Source organism: Pristis pectinata, chromosome 2 (genome assembly GCF_009764475.1).
Source record: "Pristis pectinata isolate sPriPec2 chromosome 2, sPriPec2.1.pri, whole genome shotgun sequence".
NCBI classification, from domain to species: domain Eukaryota; kingdom Metazoa; phylum Chordata; class Chondrichthyes; order Rhinopristiformes; family Pristidae; genus Pristis; species Pristis pectinata.
The window spans coordinates 68,539,475-68,567,177 of NC_067406.1; the positions used below are offsets into that span (position 1 = coordinate 68,539,475).

Consider the following 27,703-nt stretch of genomic DNA (forward strand, 5'->3'; position numbering starts at 1 on the left):
CCATGGTGCCCATTCAGTTAGTCCCAATTTCTTGCATTCGGCCTATATCCCTCTAAGCTCCATCCTTCCATGTACCTATCCAAGTGCTTCTTAAATGATATTATTGTTCGTGTCACAGCCACTTCCTCTGGCAGCTCATTCCATATACTCACCACTCTCTGCATGGAAAAACTTACCCCTTGGGTCCCTTTTAAATCTTTCCCCTCTCACTCCTCAGGAGTTTTGGACTCCTCTACCCTGGGGACAGACGGTTACCATCCACCTCATCTATGCCTCTCATATTCATAAACACGTCTATAAAGATTACCCCTCATTCACCTACGTTCCAAGGAATAAAGACTTGGCCTGGCCAACCTTTCCCTACAACTCAGGCCCTCTTGTCCTGCAACATCCTCGGAAATCTTTTCTGCACTCTTTCCCATTTAACCACGTCTTTCCTATGTTAGGTGACCAAAACTGTACACAGTACTCCCAAGTGCGGCCTCGCCAATGTCTTATACAACTGCAACATAATGTCCCAACTCTTGTACTCAATGTGCTGACCGATGAAGGCCAGCATTTCATCACTCTGACTCCCTGTTATGCCGCTTTCAACGAACAATGCACTTGTATTCCTAGGTCCCTCTGTTCCATTACACTCCCTAGTGCCCTACCATTCATAGTACACGCTGGTTTACTTTCCAAAATGCATCACCTCACACTTATGTATATTGAAATCCATTTGCCACTCCTTGGCCCACTTCCCTAACTGATCAAGATCCCCCTGTAAAGTACAATAACCACCTTCACTATCAACAACACCTAATTTTGTGTCATCTGGAAACTTACTGATCAAGCCTTGTACATTTGCACCAAATCATTTATATAAGTAACAAACAAGGGTCCCAACACCAACCCCTGCAGCACACCACTAGTCACCAGCCTCCATTCCGAGAAACAACCTTTAACCACCACCCTCTGCTTCCTACCTCCGAGCCAATTTTGAATCCAACTAACAAGTTCTCCCTGGATTCCATGGCACTTAACCTTCCAGACCAGCCTACTGTGTGGGACCTTGTTGAAGGCCTTGCTAAAGTCCAAATAGACACCATCCACTGCCCTACCATAATCTGCCTTTTTGGTTACCTCTTCAAAAAAAACTTAAAAAAAAATTCGTCAAGCACGACTTTCCATGCACAAAACCGTGCTGACTCGTCCTCCTAATCAGACTCTGTCTATTCAAATGCACTTGCAAAGAAGTCCGATGAGGGAAGTGCATTTGATGTAATCTGCATTGAGTTGTGCTCTTGCTTTTTGTAATATATGTAGACTATATATCTTAAAGAATATATAAGACAAGAAATTTGCAGATGAATCAAAAATGACAGTGTGATTTATAGTTAGGAGACAAGCACAGACTATAGGAGGATATTGATGGACTAGTCAGTTGTGCAGACTGCTCAGTTGTGCAGAACACTGTCAAATGGAATTCATTCTGGAGAAGTGAGGTCATGAATTTGGGGAGGGTCAACAAAACATGCGAATACACAAGTTGGACGTTACTGAGAGGCATGGAGGAAAGAGGGACCTTGGAGTTCTATATCTGCAGCTTCTTAAAGGCATTAGGAAAGGTTGATAACGTATAAAAAGACACATGGTGTTCTTTCTTTTATTATCTGAGGCATAGAGTATAAGAGCAGAGAAATTATGCTAGAATCATATACAACACTAGGCTATAGTTTGAATATTATGTACTGTTCTGGTCACCTTATTACAGGAAAATCAAAGGCAATGGAGAAGGTGCAGAAGAAATTGACAGGGCTGAACATTTCAACAATGGGGAAGGATTGGTAGGTTGGGGAAAGAACAGAAGAGGTTGGGAGAGATTTATTTGACAAGTATTAAATAACAAGGGACGTAAACTGAACAAAGAGGCAGCACCTGTGGAAAGAGAAACAGTTAATATTTAAGGTCCAGTACCCTTCATCAGAGTCTCATCATTACTGTTGGAGTTCAATGAAATTCCTGGTTTTAGGGGCCAACAAACAGCACTTCAAACAATATTCTGCCTTTTAGCTCCTGGAACCGTCACTTTCCCCTTCAACTCCTCTTCATGTGACTCTTCCATTTCCATATCCTCTTAAGACTTTTCAATTTTGCTAAATTCTTACCATGCTTAACTAAGCCTCCTCCTATCTACTGCTTTGCTTTCTAGATTCCAAAGTAGTATTCTAGTCTTTTATCAGTCTGTTTCAGATCCTGCTGTTGCCTCCCACTCCCAGCCATTCAACTTTCACCTTCTCAATATTTTGCATCTGCTTCCTAACCCCATTCACCATTAATTTGCAGGCTCCCTCCCATGGGTATCCCAATTTTAAATCCTCCTTGAAGTTAGTCATATTCTGAGACAAGTTTGTGTGGCACCTTTCCTGCCACCTAATGAGCAGCTGTACCAATTCCCTTATAATTTGCTCCCACCAGAACCTTCGCCACAGCTCAAAGAACAATATTCAATTTCACTCCTAAACCTTGCACAACAATTTCCCCTTCCTTAAGCAGAAATTACTTTTGAAAGGCAAGTCGCTGCAAAAAGATGCAATATATAAAATAATGAAAATAAAATTTTCTTGGGTACTTGCCCAATTCCTTCACTAATACAAACCCTGTGCCCTCATTCTTAATTTGCTTGAGTATAGAAAGTTTTTTGAAAGTTTATTATGATTTTCTGGTGGAATTGGGAATAAGTGACATGATCTTCAAATTTGGGCCATTCAAAAGGGACATTTTTCAAAGAAATTATAGTCGGAAACTGAGTTCCTTACAAGATGCTTTCCAGCGACTTTTGTTACAAAGTGAATAGGACAAAGGCAGGTAAATGGAATTGAAGTACAGGTAAGCCTCTCAAGTGTGGAATTAGATCAAGGCTTATGGCCTTCTACTGATCCTAATGGTGATCGTTTGCCATCCTTTTCAAAGAAATACCAGTTGTGCTATGGAAGCATGCAATAGTGTTGCATACTTCAGGTTTACATCTTGTAGTAAAAGTGCTTGAATTTTCAATATGCCTATGGCTTAAACATAATGTTACACTCTAAAGTATATTTGCTTATTTTTGTCTCAAGTCCAATATTCAGGTTATTTTGAAGATGATCGGTCCACATTTGCTAACTTGCTAGAATTGTATGCATGGATCCAGCACTAAAAACTAACAACTTTAAATATACTTTTTGTTTACTTTTCTGTAGAGAAGCTTTTGTCACTATTACCAGAATATGTAGTTCCATACACAGTTCATTTGCTAGCCCATGATCCAGATTTCACCAAAACACAGGATATCGAACAGCTGCGTGACATTAAAGAGTAAGTAACACCAATTTGTTGGAATTTGACTTGGAACATCTTTGTTAATTGAAATGTTAAATTTGAAACTGTCATTTGTAGCATTGTCTTGTATGCTTCATTTGATCCTCCTCAAGATTAAGCTAAGATTTCCCTAATTGTATTTGGTAAGGTGCCTGTGGTTCATGTTGGAAGTTTTAATGGCAAAAAATGAAAATAATAGCCATGCTTTTATAAGGAAAATGGTGGAGAACATCAAACAAACAAAGGATGCCCAAGCACCCGATGATGGCAAAATGAATGAGGTGAGAAGCACATATTTTTAGCACACTACATAACAGCTTTAGGAAAGCTATTTCAGTAATTTAGTCAATGTTATTAAAACTGAACTGGCCCCTGAACAAAGTTTTGACCTTTAAAGAGTTGCACATAATTTTAACATAATACATGTGGTGATTTTGCCAGAAAGTGCAATATTCTAACCTGTGTTTCTTTTATCCTAAGGGATGTAGTGGTACTGACTCGGCCAGCATTTATTGTCATACTCTAATTGCTCCTGAATTGGCTGGCCATTTCAGGGGGCAGAAAAGAGTCACCCAGTTTGTTTTGTTTCTAGGGCCACATGCCCAGCTAGGATCAACAGCTGTGTGCAACCATATGATTTGGGGGTGGCTAGATAGTGGGACTGATTGAAGGGAGGGGGAATGATGGTTATGGAGGTTTTAGGTAGGGTGTTTTAAGGTAATTGGGGTCAAAGATGACTTCCTTCCATTCCATTTCTGTGTTCTGAGGGTTTACTAACTTCCAAAGTTGGGACTCGTGCTGATGACACTGGTGTGCTGGTTTCATGTTAAAGCTAGTTGGAGGGTAGTAAAATGTTTGCTTATCCTACAGAGAGGGTCACTTGGACGCTGATCTTCCACCTTCCATCATTTCCTCCCATCCCACTATCTTGTACTCAACTATTTGGTTCCCCTCTTCCTTTCCTTCTCCAAGCACCCCTCCTTCTCTTGTCACAGACCACCAGCTGTTTTGTTCCTCCTCTCTAGTCCTGAGAAGGGTCTTGGGAAAAGTTGGATGTCCATTTAAAATCTCTGGAAAATTTTTGGTTTTGTTGCTCAATACTGTCTGAGTTGCTCATGATCTCTGGGAAGGCTTCAGTTGGCCAGTCAATGACGAACTTCTTTGCTGGTTCTGTTGACCATGGTGTGCAAGTCCTTCGGTCTGACAGGGAACCTTCCTGGGCCATCACCAAAAGTTTTGGAAGGGCTGTAGTGGCCTGCCTGACACTGGCAGCTTATGGTCTCCTGATGTGTTGCAGTGGATTGTTGGGTCCCTGTTCTTGTTACCAGTTTATTCATGATGAGCAATTCATGACTTCACCATGTTGAGAAACAGGTAAAACCAGATGAAGGGAAAGAAAAAGTTTTCTTTGTTTTAACTGTTGTCTAGTTTACTATTCACGTGATATATCCACAGGATAAAATCTTACATTCAATGCTACCTGCTGTGTATGTTGTTTTTTTGGGTGTCAAACTTGCCAAATGCCATCTTTGTTTTATTTGACGGGCACAGCAGCAGCAGACACTGGGGTCAAAATGACTATTGTCTCTTAATATGTATCTACACACTAGTTAATACCAAATAGTTCTTCAAATCTTCAAAGAATACACTGGAGCCTTTTAATTGTGGGGTTTGATCAAGTAGTATTTTGCCAGTTGGACCCATCAGTACATAGTTGTATGATGGATACAAGTTCTAAACTTCATGCATGCTTTTAAGCATGGAACTACAGGATTCATTGAATGACAGATGGCTCTACATCTGTCAATACCTTTTGCCTCATAGAATCCAGTGAGCAGCCCCAGTTTTATTTATTTCTGCGTCTAAATAACCTAATTTCTTTAAATTTAGTTACGTTATTTATCACAGTTTTATAGTTTCTTAAACATCAGTGTATGTCAGGGCTGGCTTTCATCTCTGGTCTCAGCTTTGCTAGCTGTGAAAGCCTGTCAACGACATTTGCCAGGCAGGATCTCTGCACTTTGCCACCCACTGCCCACATCATCCAGACCACTCTGCTGGAATCAAGGATGGAATGGGCCTGGAAGGGAGGCCATGCATGTCCAGCCCTAGATAAACTTAGGTATGTGAAGACCACAGGCATTTTGTGTTGCACAAGACTTAGCGGTCACTATTTGACTGGCCTAGAATTTTCACCGGGTAATTAATGATATTTTTAAAAAATACTTCCCTTATACTTATGTATGTAGTTCAATGATTGTGTTGATTACTTCAACAAAGATCAGAGCAACGTTCTTCATAGTATTATTGAGGGCAACTCCCATACTTGTATATTTAACTGCACAGGTGTGGATGCCAGTTGTTGCCAGTTTTCAACAACAACAATGCTGGCAGTTTCACCTTAAATCATTGCAAACTCTAGGCCATTAAAGTTACCAACTAAATTGTTAAAACAATTAAATTACATGGGGTGAGAAGATACTGTGCAGGAATAGTGCTGAAGGTTAGAAGCATCTGCCACAAGATGTAAGAACATAGAACAGTACAGCATAGAAACAGGCCAGTCAGCCTGTCATGTCTATGCTAACCATGATGCGAGATTAAATTAATCCCCTCTGCCTGCACGTGGTCTATATCTCTCCATTTCCTGCCAGTTCGTGTACCTCTTAAATGTAACTGCTTCCAATGCCTCCCTTGGTAGTATGTTCCAGGCACCTGCCCCTCTCTGTAACAAAAAAAAACTTGCCTTGTAAATCTCTTTCAAACATCCCCCCTCTCACCTTTAAGCTATACCCTCTGGTATTTGACATATCCATCCGGGGAAAAATTACCCTACCTATGTCTCTCATTATTTTATATACTTCTATGAGGGTGCCTCTGGGCCTTTGATGCTCCAGAGGAAAAAAAATCCAAGTTTGTCCAACCTCTCCTTGTAGTTAATGCTCTCTAATCCAGGCAACATCCTGTTGAACCTCCTGCGCCCTCTGCAAAGCCTCCACATCACCCCTGTAATGTGGCAACCAAAATTGCACACGGTACTTCAAACGTGGTCTAACTAAAGTTTTATACAACTGCTGTGTGATCTCCCTACTTTTCTACTCAATGCCCTGACCAATGAAGGCAGGCATGATATACACCTTCACCACCCTCCCCACCTATGTTGCCACTTTCAGGGAGCCATGGACTTGCAGCAATGCTCCTAAGGATCCTGCCATTTACTGCATACTCTCTTCTTGCATTTGACCTCACAGTTGTCTGGATTAAACTCCATCTGCTATTTTCCCGCCCGTATTTCCAGCTGATCTATATTAGACCATAAGGCATTTGGCCCATCGAGTCTGCTCTGCCATTCGATCATGGCTGATTTATTTTTCCCTCTCAGCCCTGTTCTCCTGCCTTCTCCCTGTAGCCTTGGATGCCCTTACTAATAAAGAACCTATCAACCTCCACTTTACCCAATGACTTGGCCTCCACAGCCATCTGTAGCCATGAATTCCACAGATTCACCACCCTCTGGCTAAAAAAATTCCTCCTCATCTGTTCTAAAGGGACGTCCTTCTATTCTGAGGCTATGCCCTCTAGTCCTAGACTCTCCCACTACTGGAAACATCCCCTTCACGTCTACTCTATCCAGGCCTTTCAATATTTGGTAGGCTTCAATGAGATCACCCCCTCATCCTTCTAAACTCCAGCGAGTATGGGCCCAAAACCATCAACCACTCCTCATATGTTAATCCTTTCATTCCCAGGATCATTCTTGTCAATCTCCTCTGGAGCCTCTTCAACGCCAGCACATCCTTCCTTAGATATGGGGCTCAACTGCTCACAATAGTCCAAATGTGGTCTGACCAACACCTTATAAAGCCTCAGCATTACATCCTTGCTTTTATATTCTAGTCCTCTTGAAATGAATGCTAACATTGCATTTGCCTTCCTTACTACTGACTCAACCTGAAAGTTAACCTTTAGGGAATCCTGCACTAGGACTCCCAAAGTAGTCTTTATTCCTTCTACCAAAGTGCATGACCATACACTTCCCTACACTGTATTCCATCTCCCACTTCTTTGCCCATTCTCCCAACCTGTCCAAGTCCTCTGCAGACTCCCTGCTTCCTCAACACTACCTGCCCCTCCATCTATCTTTGTATTGTCCGCAAACTTGGCTACAAAGCCATCAATTCTGTCATCCAGCTCATTGACATATAACATGAAAAGTAGCGGACCCAACACCAACCCCTGTGGAGCACCACAAGTCACTGGCAGCCAATCAGAAAAGGCTGCCTTTATTCCCACTCTTTGCCTTCTGCCAGTCAGCCAATCTTCTATCCATGCTAGTACCTTTCCTGTAATACCATGGGATCCTGTCTTGGTTAGCAGCCTCATGTGCGGCACCTTGTCTAGGGCTTCTGAAAATCTAAGTAAACAACTTCCACCGACTCTCCTTTGTCTATCCTGCCTGTTACTTCCTCAAAGACTTCCAACAGATTTGTCAAGCAAGATCTCACCTTAAGGAAACTGTGCTGACCTTGGCCTATTTTATCATGAGTTTCTAAGGACCCTGAAATCTCATCATTAATAATGGACATCATACCAACCACTGAAGTCAGGCTAACTGGCCTATAATTTCCTGTTTTTTGCCTCCCTCCCTTCATAAAGAGTGGAGTGACACTTGCGATTTTCCAGTCCTCCAGAACCATTCCTGACTCTAGTGATTCTTGAAGGATCACTACTAATGCCTCCACAATCTCTTTCAGAATCCTGGGGTATATTCCATCTGGTCCAGGTGACTTATCTGACTCCGGACCTTTCAGCTTCCTAAGCACCTTCTTCTTGGTAGTAGCGACTACACTCACTTCTGTCCCCTGACTCTCGAATTTCTGGCATGTTGCTGGTGTCTTCCACGGTGAAGACTGGCGCAATATACTTATTCAGTTTGTCCGCCATTTCTTTGTTCCCCATTACTGTCTCTCCAGTGTTGTTTTCCAGCGGTCCGATGTCCACTCTTACCTCTTTTATTCTTTATATATCTGAAAAAACTTTTGGTATCCTCTTTTATATTATTGGCTAGCTTATCTTCATATTTCATCTTTTCTCCACTTATTGCTTTTTTAGTTGCCTTCTGTTGGTTTTTAAAAGCTTCCCAGTCCTCTAACTTCGCACTAATTTTTGCAATATTGTATGCCTTCTCTTTTGCTTTTATGCTATCTTTGACTTCCCTTGTGAGCCACGGTTGCCTCATCCTCCCTTTAGAATGCTGCTGCTTCTTTGGGATGAACTAATGTTGCATCTTCCGAATTACTCCCAGAAACTCCTGCCATTGCTGCTCTACAGTCATCCCTGCTAGCGTTCCCTTCCAATTAACTTTGGCCAGCTCCTCTCTCACGCCTCTGTAGTTACCTTTGCTCAACTGTAATACTGATGCATCTGATTTTAGCTTCTTCCTCTCAAACTGCAGGATGAATTCTATCGCATTATGATCACTGCCTCCTGAGGTTTCCTTTACCTTAAGCTCCCTAATCAAATCTGGTTCATTGCACAACACCAAATCTAGAATTGCCTTTTCCCTAGTGGGCTCGACCACAAGCTGCTCTGAAAAGCTATTTCATAGACATTCTACAAATTCCTTCTCTTGGAATCCAGTACCAACTTGATTTTCCCAATCTACTTGCATATTGAAATCCCCCAAGACCACCGTAACATTGCCCTTCTTACATGCGTTTTCTACCTCCTGTTGTAATTTGTACCCCACATCCAGGCTACTATTTGGAGGTTTGTATACAACTCCCATCAGGGTCTTTTTATCTTTGCAGTTTCTTAACTCTGCCCACAAGGATTCTACATCTTCTGATCCTATGTCACTTCTTGCTAAGGATTAGATTTCATTTTTTATCAACAAAACCACCCCACCCCCTCTGCCCACCTGCTTGTCTTTTGGATAGGATATGTATCTTTGGATGTTTAGCTCCCCGCTGTGATCTTCTTTCAACCACGACTCGGTGATGCCCACAAAGTCATATCTGACAATTTCTAATTGCGCTGTGAGCTCATCTACCTTATTTTGTGTACGGCGTGCATTGAAATATAACACCGTCAGTCCTGTATTCACCTCCCTTCTTCTGAAATTTGTCTCCACGTTGCCTGAAAAAGTCATATCCCTTTCTAAACTTGGTCTTATTCTTTATTCTGGAGACTTCAGTAACCTCTCCTGCACTCTCCTTCCCTTTTATTTTATCCATACTCTTCCAGTCTGTTGAACCCAACCCCCCTATTGTTTAGTTTAATGGATACATATTCTATATATCCTTTGACAAACTTCCTCAGTATCCACAATTCCGCCAACATTTATGTCACCTGAAAACTTAGTATTCAGCCCACCTACATTTTTGTGCAAGTCATTTATGTAAATCACAAACCACTGAAGTCCTAGCACTGATCACCATGGACACCATTGGTCACAGACTATCAGAATAATACACCTCTACCACTATCCATTTCTTCTATGGTCAAGCCAGTTTTTCAATCTACCAAGTCACTGTGGATCCCATGTGCCGTAATCTTCTGGATCAGCCCACCATATCGAATGCTTTAGTAAAGTCCCTGTAGACAACATCCATTGCTTTGCCCTCATCAATCATCTTTCTCACCTCCTCAGGTTCGTAAGACATGACTTCTCCTGCACGAAGCCATGTTGAGTATCCCTAATGTCCATGCATTCCGAATGTGAGTAAATCCTGTCCTTCAGAATCTTCACCATTAATTTCCCTATCACTGATGCAAGGGTCACCGGCCTATAAATTGCTGGATATCCGTATTAGCCTTCCTAAACAAAGGAACAACCTTGTCAAGGATTTCAGAATTTCTTTGATTTTTAATAGACTTTGAAAGTAATTGCTGATTGAATTCTCAAATCTCTATTTCAGGCAAATGATGGCATGTTACGTAGCTGTACTAACAGTTATGGCATTCTGCTGAAGACTGCTCAAAAATAACACTCGGGTAGAATTAGTAAAAAGTAATAGTTATTGCTGTTTCATCAGGAAGCAAATACTACCTATTCAAATTTTTTAAAATCAATTACTGTCAGGAAACGACTGATTTTATTTGAAAGGGCAAATTGCATTTCATACAAATTTGTAAGAGCAGCAGTGTGATGCATTATATAGTTCCATCATTTTCATTTTATAAATAAAGTTATATCTTTACTTAAACAGTCCCATGATGTTGGACATTCTACAGTTTATTTTAAATTTGGAATACAAGTATTTCCAGCACCTTTTTAACATTTTGCAATTCACATTTTCCTTTTTATTCTGTTTATGTTTGCAGAAACTCTACATAGTATGTGACGTAGCTCTTAATGTTATCACAAGCAAAAGTACTACATATAATCTGGACTCTCCAAAGGATCCTGTACTGCCAGCCAAGTTCTTCACCCCACCTGACAAAGTAACTTCAGTTATTTCATACCTTAGAATAGGGTTTTCAGTATTGGCTTTCTCTCACTCGCGAGAGTGAAGTTTGGCATATCCTAGTGCTAATGATTCAATTGGTGATGAGGGGGTCAGCCTGCAAACTCACTTAGAAGAGAAATGGAGAGGTGGGACTAGTCACAGATTAACAAGATTGATTTTGTGCTCTGCTGCCATAATTGGAAGTTTAGTGTTTCACTGCCATTTTTTCCCTGGTGGTGGTCTTGTATACTCATATACAGAATGTAAGGATCTTAAACAAAACTTAACAGCCACATAAACATACATCTTTGAAAGTAAGTGGAATATTCACTGAAGAATGACAAAACACTGACAACAGTATAGCATGTTAGAATTCAAAAGATATGCAATATCTTGTGATTATTCTTTCCTATGGAGAATATTTAGGTGCACTTCCATTTACGAATAAGACCTTGACAATTTTTTGAAGAATGTTGATAATTTTTATCAGCCAGTGAAAGATTAATATTAGCATATAGCTGATAATTAAAATGCCCTAAAAGCATCTGTTCATTTTTTTTTGTGTTAGAAGGCGTATTTTGCTAATACTCTATTTTGGCATACATTAAACTGTAGAAACAGTTTGGTAATTTGTGGGATACAGAGCATCTCACGGTTTCTTGTGGTTCATCCTAGTGAACTATGAGAAAGCTCAATTAGAAAATGGTGATTTATATCAGATATGCATAATTTCATGGCCAGTGTTGGCCTGGTACTAGTCTAAATTACCCATTTGAGAAATGTAATGGAACAGTATATGTAATGAAAGGATTTAGTGACTGAAGGAGGAAATAACCTTAGTGTAGCAAAATAAAAGTGCATGCAAGTCTCTTTTAACTGGCTGTATTGTAGCACTTATTCCAAAGATTAATGTCTGATAAATATTTCTGTGCATAGGATTCCTGCAATAATAAGTGCTACTTGTCAGATGAAGCAAAGACGCTGTTACTCACTGGAAAGGTAAATCTCAGCGTAATCCTCTTAGTTGCATTTCTATATCATTATGCTACCCAAAATTCAGTGCAAGTTACTGTTAATGGAAAGTAGTAGTTTTGGTACTTGGGTTGCCCCTCTGTTATGCTCTGCAGTACATACTTGGTGCTATATTTAACTGGAACTATTCAAAGTTAACATGCCTGCTTGCCCTGATTGAAATGACAAGCTTTCAGCTGAGCTTACAAAGAAATTAAACAGAAAATAGGTAATAGTTTTAATAGCAGTTATTTTAATGTTTGCAGTGGATTATCTGCTGAAGGGCAATCAATGAAGGACATAATGTAGCAAATATGTTATTTTATGTACAGGATAGTCCCACAAATGTGATAATGACCATGAGATTGAGGGCTGAATATTAGCCAGGATCCTGGAAATATTGGCCAGAACGTAGGGGATAAATGACCACTCTTTAAAGTGACACTACTGGATCATTTATGTCCAGAGAACAAACATGGTCTTGTTTTAATGTCTCTTCCAACAGTATAGCATTCCTTCAGTACTTGAACATAGAACAATACAGCACAGGAACAGGCCCTTCAGTCCACCATGTCTGTGCCAACCATGGTGTCAGTCTAAACTAATCCCATCTGCCTGCACATGGTCTATATCCCACTATTTCTTGCCTGTTCATATATCTATCTAAATGCTATCATATCTTGTTCTACCACCTCCCTGGCAGCATTTACCAGGTACCTCATAGTACCTCGCAGGGGGTGTCATATGCATTTTTATACAATTTTATGGTAAGTTCACCTGTTAGTAAGATTACACAGATTCTGTTCTGTAACAAAGGATTACATTTAAATTGGATATATTAACGTCAGGTTGCTGCTTTCATTAAAAAAATTTCTTAAGTAATGTTTATGATTAGAAACACTGAAAATGTAAATAAAACTTTGCCAGACTGAATTCTGTCTCAGTACAGGATGCCCCAATATTATGCATTCCAATCAATTTTGAAACGTGTTAGCTTTAATCTTGCCAAACCTGCATTTGCAGTAGCTTCACTACTTTTTTTATTTTAATACCTGATTTCAACTGGAGAAGACTAAATAACATCATTCCAACAAATCCTTTAGTTAAAGAGAACTTGTGTATTTATGATATATGACACCTGGAAAATTTCATAATGTGATACAGCCCAGTTTCTAAACAATGTATAAATTTTGTGTATTTGCACTGTTTGACACGTTATAACTTAATTTTCTCAGCCGAAACCAGCTACAGTATTGGGTGCAGTAAACAAACCTCTGTCAGCTGCTGGTAGGAGGCCGCAAACCAGAACTCCAGGGTTGGAAACGGGAAGCAATATAAGTGGAAACTCTGAACCTAACTCACCAGCTGCAAACAGGGGAAGGTAAGCTATTGCTATACTTTGTTGCATTACCAACATAATGGCTGAGGGTTAAAGTACTGATCTGGTTCTTCTGCTGGGAATGGTGGAGATTACATGGACTGGAGGAAAGAGTGCAAAAGATTGTAGAAACCATAAAAAAGTGCAATTAAAAAGCTTATAACAGATAGCTCAAATATATTAAAAGACTGCAGCTAGAAAAGAAAACATGCTGGTGATAATATAATTTGAAATCAAGAATTGGCAGGTTTACTAAAGAGCTTCTTTGTTTTAGATTTAAAAGTGGAGAATGGGTGCCAAGAGTATATGAAAAACAAATGATGGTGAGGGACTAACTTGATTAAATTTACTTTAAAAACAGTAATGGAGAAACCAGTAAGATTAAGAATAGGCAATCTCCAAGTCTTGATGTTTTCCACCCTAAGGTTTTAAAAGTGGTCAGTGAAACTTTGTGATCCTCCAAAATGATCTCAGTTTAGAAATTGGTCCTTGCATTGAGAAAATTATCTAATGTGAGTAGAAAAGATAAGTTAGGAAATTCTAGAACTCGCCACTCAGCTTGGGGAAGTATCTAGAATCATATTAGAGGCGCATGACTGAGAATTTGGACAAATACGAGCTGATCAGATTACACCATTGTGGGTTTGCAAAGGTTAAATCGTGTCAAATGAAGCGGTAAATGTGGCAGACGAGCAGCAGGTGTTTAATGAGGTGCTGCATGAGAGACTGTTGACAAAAATAATGCATGTGTTGGGAGGCAACTTGTTACCTTGAATAAGGAATTCACTATGCAGAGGAGACATTGAGTAAGGATTGTGTGCTCAAATTGGCAGAATGTGGTTTTGGGCTGACACAGTACATAGAACAGGTGAAAGCAGGAATTTGCGATGAGCATTGACAGATTAATTAAATGGGCAAAACTCTTTAACAATTAGAATTCAACTGAGGCTATCCATATAGTTCTAAAAAGTAAATGTCCAGACAGATTTATGGGATCCAAATACAGAAATCACTAAAAGTTAGTGTAAAAGATACAAAGTTTGATTTAACAGGCGAATGAATGTTGGCCATTTATTTCAAGAAGGCAGGGATACAAAGAGATAGATGTGATATTGCAGCTGTTTAGAGCTCTAGCTAGATTGTATCTGTACTACTGCATTCACTTCTGGGCACTATGTCTAAAGAAGTTTTCTGACTCTTATGTTTGTACTACAAAATGCAGCAGTAGTTTGGCGAGAAAACAAAATAGTGCTTGTAAATGTTGATTATCTGTGCTTTTGCTGTGAAGCAACGGAAGTGTTGCAAAATAATAAAGCTCAGTGTGGATGCAGTGAATAATTGTAAAATCCACATGTTTGGACTAAAAGCAATATCCAATGTGTTCACAAAGTATAAACATGAATTTGGTAATCCACACTCGTTCATTTTTTTCTTTTTAAATGAAAAGCAAAGCCTGAATTTACATAATCTGAATGTGATAAACTCACCCTCACTTGCAGAACATTATTGGGAAATAACTTGATCACCTCTTCCAGCTTCAAGGCTGTGTCACAAGACTGACTGAACATTGGAATTAGCCACCTTTATGCTAGAGAAAAGATATAGAAACTGCCATGGCATTTTGTAGGATAATTAATGGAGACTTTTAAGAAATCACATGCTTAAATTGTGTTTTAAGGAAATATTATTGAATAATGGATTCCTGACTGTTACATCTGTAATGGCATTGGAGATAATTATAGAAAATAATTTGTGTACAATACATGGGACAAAATGAATCCATTTTGTAAATAATTTTCAATATGATGAGTAGTTTTAAAAAGCCAATCAATTAAGGTTTCCCAATTTACAGTGGATTGATTTTCCATTCATTACAAGTAGAATTGTACTTGAATAATATTAGAGGCAGAGATGCTGGTCCTGCTTTTCTCATTTTATGCAGTAAAGCCCACTTTCAGGTCCTAAGTTTTGGTTGATGTCTTCATTTTTTTTTCTTGTTTTATCAATAAAAACAAATTTGTTGCAATTATACTCTATGTAAAGCATATTTTAATAGTCTTAGTTACAGATAGAAGTTTGATTAATGGTGCTAAAAGATCCTCCTATCAATTATTGTGTATTGCTAATGACTTGTTTTTATTTACTGTATCACAGGGAACAGAATTCAGAAGTTCCAGAAACTGAAGTTAGTGAAAATGAAGAAAATCCAGTAATATTGCTTACAGTGGTCCCAGCTAAAACAGACAAGAAAGATGAACCAGTTAGAAATAAGGTACTTTGCTCTGGATCACCATTGGCATTCTTATGTCTAGATTTTAAAATGGAACTTGAAAGGAGAATGAAATGCTTGTTAGCTCAGAGTTTCACTTTGCAGCACATTATCCATACATATTCAGAGAAAATCTTACTGTTGGCATAATGGTTTTATGCAAAGTATTCCCTCTCAAAGATTTAAAAATAAAGTTGGAGGATGAAATATTTTTAACATCTTTAGCATGGAGACTCATTATAGAATCACAGCAGTGCAGAGAGCAGGAATCAGTCTGAAATAAAGAACATGCCAATTGAGAGGCAGAAAAACCTCTACTGTGCTGGCTGGAAACGGGCATGTGAAAACTGTATGCAGTTAGGTCTTCCAGTTCAGAAAAAAAACTCGGTATTTATAGCCACTTTCCACTTTCTATGAACAGGTGTTAACTACCACCAGAATAGTTATTAATCCCAGCTCAGCAATATTTGATCTTGGACCAGTTACATTAGGTATGCTCTATCAGGTGAATTTTTTCAGCAGCACCTCCAAATTGATACTCTGAGCCAATGAGTATTCTATTCTTTTCAATTTCATTTTTATTTGTTGGAGAGATTTCAGAAACTCCCTTGTATCCCAGAGGGATATTTCCTTTAATTATAATTAAATGTTATTTTAATGTAATTTATCTGTAGATTTTTCAACATAAACAAAAGTACACTGAATTAAAATCAATTAGTAGTTCCTGTAATTATCTACTGTGATATTATGCATAGTTTTGTGTACATTCTGTCCTCCTTATAACAGGAGATGTCCTCTGAACAGTCTTTACCACCACAGACCAGTACAGAACGCGGAAAGAAAAGGACAGCGCCTGCAGCTGGTTCAGAGAATATTCAGCAGATACCAGAAGAGAAGAAATCTGAAGAGACTGCAGCACCAGTTCCCCCCAAAGCCAGACGAGGTCGTCCTCCCAAAGCTGTATCTGAAAGTAATGCTGCCAAGAATGCAGATACAAACAAAACATCAGGGAGAGGCAGGAAAAGAGTTGCAGCCAATCAGGAAAGCCCTGCAGAACCAGAAACAACAAATGTTAAAGTACCAAAACAGCAAGAAACAAATGTTAAGAGAGCACCAGCACAGAGACAGATGGATCTACAAAGGTAACTCATTTTTGCAAAGGGAAAACCATCTGATCAATGTGATTGTCCCTATTTGTGTACTGTGCTTTTATTTATGCAAGTTCCTTTTCCCCTCTCTTGGAAGGTTTAATCAAGTTGTTGGGGCTTTAATTGTAATATGCAAGTTTAAGGGAATAGAGGAAATTTGCTCCAGGAAAATTGAGAGTGGGCAAAAATGTTGGCTTTGCTGGTGACACACATATCCTATGAAATAACTAAAATAAATTCCTGCTACTGATTTCTAGCCCTCCTTATTTTTCAGAATCCAGGTTTTGGACAGTGATGGATATTCAGTGATGGAACTAGAGTCTACTCCAGAAAGTTCAGCTGAGGAACTGGATTTGTTTAAATCCTATGAGAGCAGCCAGAATGAGATTGATAACCCAAAGCTAGCAGAGGGAAGCTTCCTTAAGGTGCAGTAGTAATAATGACGAGTTTTATGGTCTTATTGGAAGAAGTAGTATGTTGGCATTAAGAGTAGTGTGATTATAGTAAGGAAAAACACCCAAATGGAATACCTTGGGTTTTCATAGTGTAGATCATATTTCTTTACAACATAGAAGGATGCCATTTGGTTCAAGAGTCTATGCAAGCTCACAAAGCCATCCCATTCTCCCACAATTCCGTCAACTCCCTCCAGACGTTACCGCCCACTGACACGAGGGGCTATTTGTGGTGACTTGCTCCTGAGCAGCACGTCTTTGGGTTATGGGAAGAAACCAGGGCAGCTGGAGGAAACCCACCTTTTCACAAGAGGGAACGTGCAAACTCCACACAGTTAGTGCTTCATGTCAGGATTAAACCTGGGTCACTGGAGCTGTGAGGCAGCAGCCCAACTAACTGTGCCATTGTGCCCCCAATCAAGATATCTGTTACTATCTCTTCTTTTTAGGAGAACTCTAAGCCCCAAAGTAAGTTTCTGTCTGAGTAAAATAACTATTCACAATCAAAGTGCAGAAATTCCAATCTTAGTTTATGTTAATTAGCATCATAAAGAACTGTGATGAAGTATTTACTCTGGTGCTTCTGTTTAAAATGTGACAGTTGTATTTATAAGCATATGCTTACTGTTAATGTCTCAAGGCAGAGGGTTCTAAATGACAAGTCTTGATTTGAGTCAGGGACTAATTGGATTCAATTTTGAGTGTGTCTGCTCCCACAGAAAACCTAAAGATAGGGTTCTGCATAAAAAAAAATAGGAAACCCTCAACACTGGCAACATTCCATGAGTCCATTTTTGGAGGCTACTGGCCTGAAAGGCAATACAGGATTTGAATTTTGAGCGATGTCAGTGCACTCTAAGGACTGCCTCAAAATTGGTTCTCAACCAGTTTCATTCACCAATATTTGTGACTGGGTTGAAGGATAATGGAAACTGTAATAGCATCAGGACAATAAGTGATTTAATATAGTTATAAGTGAATCTGGAGACCATTCCAAGCAAAGATTAAATACTTCTCTTGCAACCACCCATTCAAAGATTGACTGATATATTTGGAGAATTATTCCAAAAGTTCTATCTTCTAGAAAACAAAGTTTTAAAAATGTAAACACCATCAGATGAGTTAGGGAGTATGGTACTAGAGAAATTTAGTTTTACTTTTATTGTTTTAGTCTTGAAAAGAAAATATTTTCCAGTTACTTTTGGGTTTATCATGTGCCTTCAAGTTCTATAATTTGCTTACCCCTGGAATAGAATAATGAAGGAGTTCAGAAGAAGAATTTTTTCTCTCATCAGTTTGCTTGGAGACTTGCTAGACGTCATAGGTTTCAAAAATGAATGTTCAGAAGCAGATTGGTAGAAATTGGGATTGGGTTTTCCATGATTCCTTTCACGCTGTGAAATTTTGGTTTATTTTACTTATGGTCTCAGCATTGTCCTTAGAAATAACATTCCATGACACTGCTTCTTTTTACCTGATACAATCATGCCTTTTGTCTTGAGCTAAAACACTTGACTGTTATTGTTAAGGTAATGCATAAATAGTTCCCTCACTCACGAGCTCCACACCTGTTTGGGGAAACTGCCTTCTTAATCGTGTTGTCTCTGAAAGAAAATGTATGTTGTCATCAATCAATTATGTAAGACAAAAACTTGAACATGCCATCAGGCTTATCCTTTAACGTGCCCTCTTCAGAGTATTTTGTTTTCAAAAGCAGGTAATAGCTTAAGATAAAAATACCAAGAAGATAAAACCTGCGAATTTCACCAGTTTATATTATTTCTGGGTTACACAAGGACATGGTGAGACTGCATCTGGCTATTGTGTGCAGTTCTGTTCGCCATACTATAGGAAGGATGTGATTAAGCTAGAGAGGGTGCAGAAAAGATTCACTATGTTACTGGGACTGGAGGGCTTAAGTTAAGTGGAGAGACTGGATAAATTGGTACTGTTTTCCCTGGTGTGAAGGAGGCTGAGGAGTGACCTTAGAGGTTTATAAAACCATGAGGGGCACAGATAAGATGGATTGTCAGTGTTTTTTCCAGGGTAGGGGAGTCTAGAACTAAGGAACGTAGGTTTAAGGGTGAAAGGGGAAAAACTTAAAGGGGACCTTAGAGGCAAGTTTTTCATAAAGAGGGTGGTGGGCATTTAGAACAAGCTGCCAGAGGAAGTGGTGGAGGCAGGTGAATACAGTTTAAAAGACATTTGAAGAGGTGCATGGATAGGAAAGGTTTAGAGGGATATGGGTCAAATGTTGGCAATTGGGACTAGCTCAGGAAGACGCTTTGGTTGACATGGACAAGTTGGGCCGAAGGGCCTGTTTCCCTGCTGTATAACGCTATAACTAAATTTAAGGTAAAGGAGTATTGATCGAAAGAAAACTGAAGGCTTTTTTGGTGTTAGCTGCTTGTTGTGCCAATGTTTGATGCAGAAACTGGATGAAAGAATGCTGACGGTTCCACTATGAATATTCTTCAACATGAGCACCAAATTCAATCAGAATGGGCTGAAAAAAATTACAACTACAGTTCAAAAGGTTCTACAGTTCAAGTCTGAAGAATAAATGTTATTCTCATTGATCAATATACCTTACTTGGCATAAGATAACTGGCTTCAACGTCATCTGTGTATTATCAAGACAGCTTTCCATATCCACAACGTTTATTTCCACCCATTTTATCTCTTGCCAGCAAAATGAAGCATCTCTTGGTTTACCTCTTATCATCGACATTGGTGGCCATTAAAATACGATGGCTATCATTTATCCAGCATATAAGATTTAGGTTCTCTTTAAAATATTTCTTCTTTTTCTACAACCTCTTTTAGACTTGCTTCTTCCTGTGTCCTCTGCTTCTGTGTCTTGAAAGTTATCCTTGTGTCTCTATTTTAGCAACAGCCAGAACTTCCTGCAATCTCAGCCCTTTTCCCTAAAACTTCCACCCTCCTCCCTCACTACCAACACTCCAAGACTGCTACAAATCTATCCTTGTCGCTCAAAACATTTAGTAACCTCTTCTAATCCTCCTGTAAGTTAACCATATATTTACTCCTCTGAGGTGCCTTTGTACATTTTGTGCATTGTCAAATATAAATAAGTTATTGCCACAAGTATTTATAAATAGTTCTCATCCTCCTCTTGTATCTTAATGTATTTATCTTTTATCTAATAGTATATATAGATGGCAAAGCAATTTGTGTGTCTATTTAGTAAGACACATTTTCTTTTGCTTTCTTCAATATTTTCCAATTTTTTTGTGTAGGTAAGAAGAAAGTCCATGCCAAAGGGAAGGAGACAAAGGCTGTAGAAAAGAAGTATTCCTTGCCACTGAGGGAAATGTACCACATAAAAGGATTGAGATACTATACTAAATCTTAAATTAGTTTACACAACTCCTCACCCTCAAAACATCAGGACAACACTGCATCAGAGTTTGGGTTATATATTAAGAAGATATTATTGAACTCCATTTAAATTTTAACTGAAAATTTAACTTTTGCAATGTTGGAGGGACAGCATTGTAATTCCCTGGGGTTATTTTTATGTAGTATCTTTATATGTTAAGATCACTTAACAATTATTGACACTCGTAAAAATAATCACAAGATTAAGATTTTGTTACAAATGTCTTATGTAACCATTTTAATTATGCTTTAGTAATTTGCTGCAACAGTTTTACCTTCCAAAGTAAGTTATTATTACTGACTTGTGAAGTCGGCAATGGTGCATTATAAAGTCACATGTTACTATTAATTTTTGCAGGCGGAAGCATTTGTGTTATTTAAAGTAGTCCCAATTTGAATATAATTTGATTTTGGTGAGAGTGAAAGAATAAAGCTGTGGATAAAAGAGCAGTTGAATATGTGCTTATAATATTTGAAGCTACTGCCATAAATGTTGTAGTAAAGATTTAAAAGGTGTAATACTGAAGTCTGCCGTTAAGTTGGGGATATTTTTTGACACTGTTCTCTAAAATTTGCACTGAGTCCACATTGTTTATCCTTTTTAAAGTGAATCTCAGCAAGATTTCTGTATCAGTATACTGTCCAGAATCTGTGTTTGCAAAAATGTTTTTTTTTCTGTAATTCATATTGACAGTTAATGAAACTTGCACAGAAATTTTTTTGTGAATACAGACTGAAGTCTAGTGATAACAGTTGTTTTGGAATTGCTGCCTTTTAAATAATTATTCCCTCAATGTATCCTCATTTGTGTTTTTCTGCTTGCCTTCCTTTACCAGGGAAAGTGGGGCTAATCTGAACCTTGCATTTCTCCACAGTTGCCAATGTGCTGCTTTTGTTGGCCAACATGCCAGCACACTTTCTAGGATGGAATTGGACTGCTGTTCTTTCTGTGTACCCCTCCCCTACATGGCTGAGCATTCTATATAACAAAAGTCTCCTATCTGGCAGCCTGACTGAGAATCAGTCAAGCTTAACCTTTACAGCAAGCCAAATTCAAATCTTCTTTGAGCAAGTGTTTTAATTTGGGGTTTTAAGGGTCCCGGTGGGGAGTTCAGTACTCTATTTAAAGGGTTTTCTTGAATTTCACTTCATGTTGAATAGTGGAAAGAGTAAAAAAAAATTAGAACAGGATTTTAAAGCATTTCCTCTATCCTAACATTGATTTTTAAAACCTGCTTTTAGTACTTTTAATTTATGAAATTTTATCAAGAGGCCTTTTATGTTCTACTTTCTTATAAAACTATATTGCTCTGAAAGGTAAGGGAAACTTTTTGAGTTTCAGATTTTTGTATCAGATCTTGAAGTGAATGAGGTACTTTTGAAAGTCCAGTTTTATGATGAGATGTTCAAGTTACCAGGCTCTGTAACCAATGATGTAAAAAATGAAGTGTTCTAGAAAAAAAAATTTGGATTTTGGCAGCTTGTGAAGACAGTTCAAACAGTTCAAATTGTTAATGCATTTTAAGTGAGTGTTTTATTGATATGTTGAATTTTTTTAAAGCTATTTTTCACTAGTTTGTCTCCCAGTTCACACTCATCTTTGTTTATTTTGGTGAAATTCTTTGCAGTTGCATCAATGTTATGATTCCAGACATTGTTCATTGTAGTTAATGTGTACATTTTGATGTACACATGATCATATTTAAATTTTTGTTGCATAAAGAAATAAATGCTTCTTAGGTGTCTCCTGGTTTCTGTTTCTCTCTCTCAAAACCTGTACTCCTGAATAACCAAAACAGGGCAGATTAACAGTGAGAGATGGACATTTAAAGTAATTCCGACTACATTAAAATTTTAAATGGTCTGGAGTCAGGAGCGGGGAAGGAGAAACTGTCCAGGGAGGATGAGCCTTTTTAAACTACTGGGAAACTTAATCCATCTCTACCATACAGCATGAATTTAAACCCCCTCACTCTTTTGTCCACCCAGCCCACCCCACCAAGATTAGATGGGAATTTTTAGACATGCATCCTTTTCTTCCTGAACTATTGGACTGTGCCTTTGACAGTTTGTTTCAGCAATAGTTACTCAAAAAGACAGTAGAGCTGTCCTTAATTCTAGGTCTGTCAGAAGAGATTGAATAGATGCAAGCCATAGAAGTAGTGTATGTGTGAATGGTTCATTGGTTTCATTGTTGAGTTATATTAATGCTACATATGAGGCTTGTGGGTTACATAAATCCAAAGTTAACCAAACTTTATTTTCTTATACCTTGGGGCTAGCTGTCATTTCCTTTAATGACTAGTACCAACAACAGCTCTAAATTTAGTTTCCTTAATCCTGTAGCTGTAAAGAACACTGTATATGATTCCTGTAGTTTTTATATAAGTTTTCTTGTTCCATTTTAATTTTAAGTGCATGGAAAAATGAAGTGTTCTGTTTTATCAGTCTCAGCAAGTAATACAGACACTCTAACTGCCCACCTTTTGGAATTTGCAGTTAAACACAAGTAGTCACCATGTCAGGTCAGGTGCTTTTTTTTTTGCTTCTTCAAAAAATGCAGTGACTGATTTTCCACCAGTTCTGAATAGTGCCTTACCAGACCTGTCAAGTAGTGCAGTTTCAATCATATTTCTGGCATCTGATTCCACAATTTAAACAGGAAAAAGCCTTGCTTCAAACTCTCCAAAAGAATTTAGTGCAACTGTCTTATATGCTGGATGACTGGTCTGATAAGTATGTCCTATAACATTTGCCGCAGGTCGGAGTTGAATAATTAAGTTCAAGCAAGAGGTGCTTGTATTGCAGCAAACAAAACATCCTGAGTTTTAGCAATCTGTGACTACGATGATATTTGGGTCTTTGAGCTTCCATACCATTTGGCAAGGAGCTTCTCAAACTGTTGTTTAGCTAGAAAATAAATAACGCTAATTGCTGTTGGTAACTTAATTTTAGATCTGGTTTTATAAAAACAAGAATATCACTGGATTTCAAATTGCTTAAATACTTAGCCTCTATGAATGTGATTGGGCGGGGGGGAGGGGCGCGGGGAGAAGAGGATGTGTATATATAAATATACCATTTTAGGATCTGCAGGGATGTTGCAAGTAATTTCTGTAATGGGGATTTTGGAAACTCTACTGTTTCCTTTATAGAGAAAAATATGAAATGTGTCCAAAGCTGTTGTTTCCACTTAGGAAAGGTGGAGAATATGATGCTTGAGAGAGGAGTTAAAGATGCAGGTGTACTTCATCTCCAACTTGGTGCATTGGATGAATCTTTCAGATACTGCAGGTTATCATTACTTCTCCCAGAAACTTCTGTACAGATATGAATAGTGTTTGGGGAAATATGAATTATTCAGGAAAATCTGTGTTTTAGTAATTGTTTTTTAAAAAGAGTGCTGGAAACACTCAGCAGGCTGGGCAGCATCTGTGGAAATATAAGCAGATTTGATGTTTCAAGTCATCTGTTGGTATTTCAGATTTCCAGCATCTGCAGTTTTTGATTTTCATTTTAGTAATTCACTTTGGTCTAAAACAGTGGGTGATACAAGCAGCAAATGTCAGTGCATCTCTTACACACACTTTTCTGAAGAAATGTACTCTAGAACCCACAGCAATTATACGCCAGCAGAAATTGCAGTGAATTAGTTTTCAAACAAGCGGTACCCAGACACGGGCAAATACACGAGAAAGATGTAAACCAAGTGATTGAGGGAAGGTGGAACTAGGGCAGTGATGAGGCAGGAGGGGTATTGATGAGAATGAGATACTTGAAAATTTAGGACTTTTTCTCAAAACCTGTTGTCATTTTATTAAGATTTGGGGACCAATCCTGATAACAATCATATATATACCTTTGGAGGTTTTACCCAGTAAGTTGAGCAAAGTGATTGTTACAATGTGAACAGCAAATACAAATAATTTAAGTTTTAAAACAACTTAATTTTGTTCTGTACTAGTTTTTGTTGTGCACTTGATTAAACCTAGTTTTCCAATCCTCCAAATGGGTCAGCGGGCTTTTCCAGTAAATAACTGAACTGTCTAACTTTGCAGAATTAACCAGTGCTTTGATATCACAAAGTTTTATGGTGGGCAGAAAGAAAAAAATTGGCATGTTTATCTCAGTGCTGGCCCTTGGTGAAATTAATCTGGTCTTGTTTTTGGTCACAGACTATCAGGTGATGTTGTGATTGGGTTAGTGAAGCATGTCATTTATGTATTCCACCAACACATGAATGAGGTTTGTATGTAGTCAATATGTCATCAAGTGAAGGGTGCGTGTCGAGTGGGAATCCTTGTTGATGGGATGGGGGGAGAGCGAGAACATTTTCAATCGTTAAAAGCTGGGTTTCTGAAATGTGACATGGTATTGTTTATTCTACACCATATTTTGCCCTGCTGCTTTATTTTAAAACCTTGACATAGTACAGCCAATCACTTTCAAAATGCTAATTTCATCTTATGACTTTATGGAAGAAGTAAAACATTCTAACTAGCATATTCTTCTAGTTGCTCAGAACTTGAATGGTTACAGGGATATACACTTTAATGAAGTAGACATCAGAATTAGTACTGAACAAGTATATTTTAAAAAGTGCTGATTTTAGCAATGATTAGTAAAGAATCTTGCCCAGATCACACTGCATCCAAGATGACTAATTCGATGTGACAATTAGTCTACCACAAGATACATTACCCATAGATGGCATTTGCCTAGGTTTTGGTATATAATTGAAGAACTGTCTTCAAGAAAGGGGATGGAAAGGAAATATGGGGGGTTGGGGAAGGTATGCAATAGCTCAAAACTTCCCAGATTAAATTTACTTTAATAGTAATGTATTTTGCTCAACTATCTTAATTTATTTGTTTTATTTGCTATATTGCCTGAGAGTCATTTACAAACTGATCAGAATTATTTTACTGCAATAAAATGTGACAAGGCCAGTTACATAAGAATGGTACAGGCTATGTTCACATTTCTCAGTCTTCAATAAATGTTTGAGCAACTACACTTCGTTCTCTATAGCAACTCTTGTCTGTTTACTTATTGTTAAATTTCCAGAGTAAATGACAATTACATTAAATTGCTGACAATTTTTTGAGCTAAAATGGGTATAGTCAATTAAATTGCTGACAATTTTTTGAGCTAAAATGGGTATAGTCAATCAACTTTACAGGAGTATCTGTAGAAAGAGAAACAGAATTAATGCTTCACATTGAAGGATCTTAAACCTTGAACATTATTTCTCTTTGCACAAATGCTGCCCGACCTGGTGAGTGTTTCCAGCATTATGTCTGATTTTAGGTCAGATTTCCAGCACCAACAACTTCCTTTCATAATCTTGAGTTTCTTCTTAATTTCCAGGACTATGATGTTATTTGTGGCACGTGTTAATTATCCATTTCTGTTAAAATCCCAGTATTCCATTTGATGTTCTGTTTTGAGGCTTCAGATTTATAAATTTCACACAGTAGCTCATTGGGACCCTATGCACAATTTTAACTGATGTTAGCATCTTCAGTCAATGTAGGTGGATAACAATATGTGTAGGTGCACATGTTCATTATAATGAGTGTGTTACTTAAAAATACAAACACAAAATGAAGACAGCAAAAAGAAAATAGGATTCAAATGTGTACTATCTTTTATTACTTGTGATTAACTGGAGCAGAGGTATCAAATACAAATTCCAAAATAATTACAAATATCTTAAATGACAATTTAATTTTTTTAGGGAGTACAAGAATAGATTAACTGTAATTGCTTTAGAAGTGCTTCCATTTCTTGAAATGCTGCAGATTTTGTAAAGGTACTCCCATTCCACTTTTTGGTAGTTTGTTGACCCAGCAGCAATAAAAGGATGCCAATTACATTTCCAAGTCAGGATGGAACTTGCAGTTTGTGGCATTCCTTTGTCCTATGAAGGCTGGCTGGACCCAGGAAACTGCTAGGATGCCCTGGGTTGAGAAGATCGGTCTCCAATAAACACAAGCCATCTTAATTTCTGGAGATTATTATAGAGGAGTCTATGTTGGCTGAAATGTATTTATGGTGTACAATTGGGTCAAGCTGTTGCTTAAATAATAACGAGGGATAGCTCTCCACATTTAGCTATACTGAAGGATAGTGTAGAATGGACTGCTTGCATCCAAAACAAGTGCTTATGTCAATATGTGGTGGTCTATCTGGCTTTATTTTTGTCATTGTGGTTTGGAATAACTTGGACAATCCAGGAATGTTTGTCATCTGGAGTCTTATTCAGCCAGACCAAGCAAGGTTGACAGATTACCTACCCAGTAGAAATTGTTAAGCATATGCGTTTTTATTGACAGTCCAGAAGTTTTATGGTCACTGATGTTAGCATTTTGACGCCAGGTATAACTGACTTTAAATTTCCTAGCTCCATCTAGGAGTTGAAATCTGTCTCTGAAGCTTTAGTGCCAGCTCTTTTATTATTAAAACTTGCTACAAACTACTATGTTGCTGTTAATGTCTGGTTATATACTCTTGCTAAAGAAAATGTGCGGATGGGGGAATCCAAAATTGGGACTGTTTTAGTTTTACCCACATGGGAATTTTTGGGCATGCATAATATATACAATGTTCAAGTTTACCAGTGTAATCTGTCTCTATTGCACATTTTTAGTGAAACGGGTAGCATTGATGATGAAAGTTACAATGCAGGACGGTAATTTATCTGATAATTGCTATATTTTTAAGAGTGAAGATCATTTCAGCCTTTGACAAAACTATGTATGTACCTTTATTTAATAATGATTAGCATATTGGCAGTTTATTTTGTGTTTAATAATCAAATGAAATTTATTCCACTTTTTCCAGTATTTTTTTTATTTTATGATGTTCTGTCAAAATGGATCCATTAGCAAAGAGCTACTTATGTCTCCAAGTTATGTCTGTGCCCTTTTTGAATAAATATCTTTCTAATCTATTTTACTTTGGAGACCTTGCTTACATGTATTTTTATATAAGATCACAATTTTGCAAAAAAAATTGTCACATTGACTTTAAAATATACTACAAATTCGATCTTATACGAATCCCCATCTCCACAATAGTAAAGCTCAAAACGTACCTCAAATTGTCAAACCTGCTTTAACAACATCTGTCAATATGTTTCCAAGCTAACTTATCTCACACTCAAGCTAGAATGTGACACTTGAAGGGTGCACAGTCAACTTTAAAGACTGTGTTGATGTTTTTACGTGTACATTTTATTTCCT

The 27,703-nt window shown here is 38.1% G+C and overlaps 1 protein-coding gene across 8 annotated transcripts in view; it reads left to right on the forward strand.

Annotated features, from left to right (window-relative positions):
• Positions 1-27,391, forward strand: part of pds5a (PDS5 cohesin associated factor A) — a 120,088-nt gene extending 92,697 nt beyond the window's left edge. For 4 of the 8 annotated variants that reach the window (XM_052034201.1, XM_052034191.1, XM_052034182.1 and 1 more), the window contains 9 exons: positions 3,225-3,339; positions 3,491-3,623; positions 10,669-10,788; positions 11,730-11,792; positions 13,040-13,185; positions 15,337-15,454; positions 16,238-16,593; positions 16,874-17,024; positions 20,315-27,391. In XM_052034201.1, coding sequence (XP_051890161.1) covers positions 3,225-3,339; positions 3,491-3,623; positions 10,669-10,788; positions 11,730-11,792; positions 13,040-13,185; positions 15,337-15,454; positions 16,238-16,593; positions 16,874-17,024; positions 20,315-20,359 — 1,247 coding nt within the window. In that variant the 3' untranslated portion in view covers positions 20,360-27,391. Of the gene's footprint in view, positions 1-3,224; positions 3,340-3,490; positions 3,624-10,668; positions 10,789-11,729; positions 11,793-13,039; positions 13,186-15,336; positions 15,455-16,237; positions 16,598-16,873; positions 17,025-20,314 lie in introns of those variants that run through there. The other 4 variants (XM_052034212.1, XM_052034221.1, XM_052034228.1 and 1 more) reach the window with 4 other exon arrangements.
• Positions 27,392-27,703: the final 312 nt, after the last annotated feature.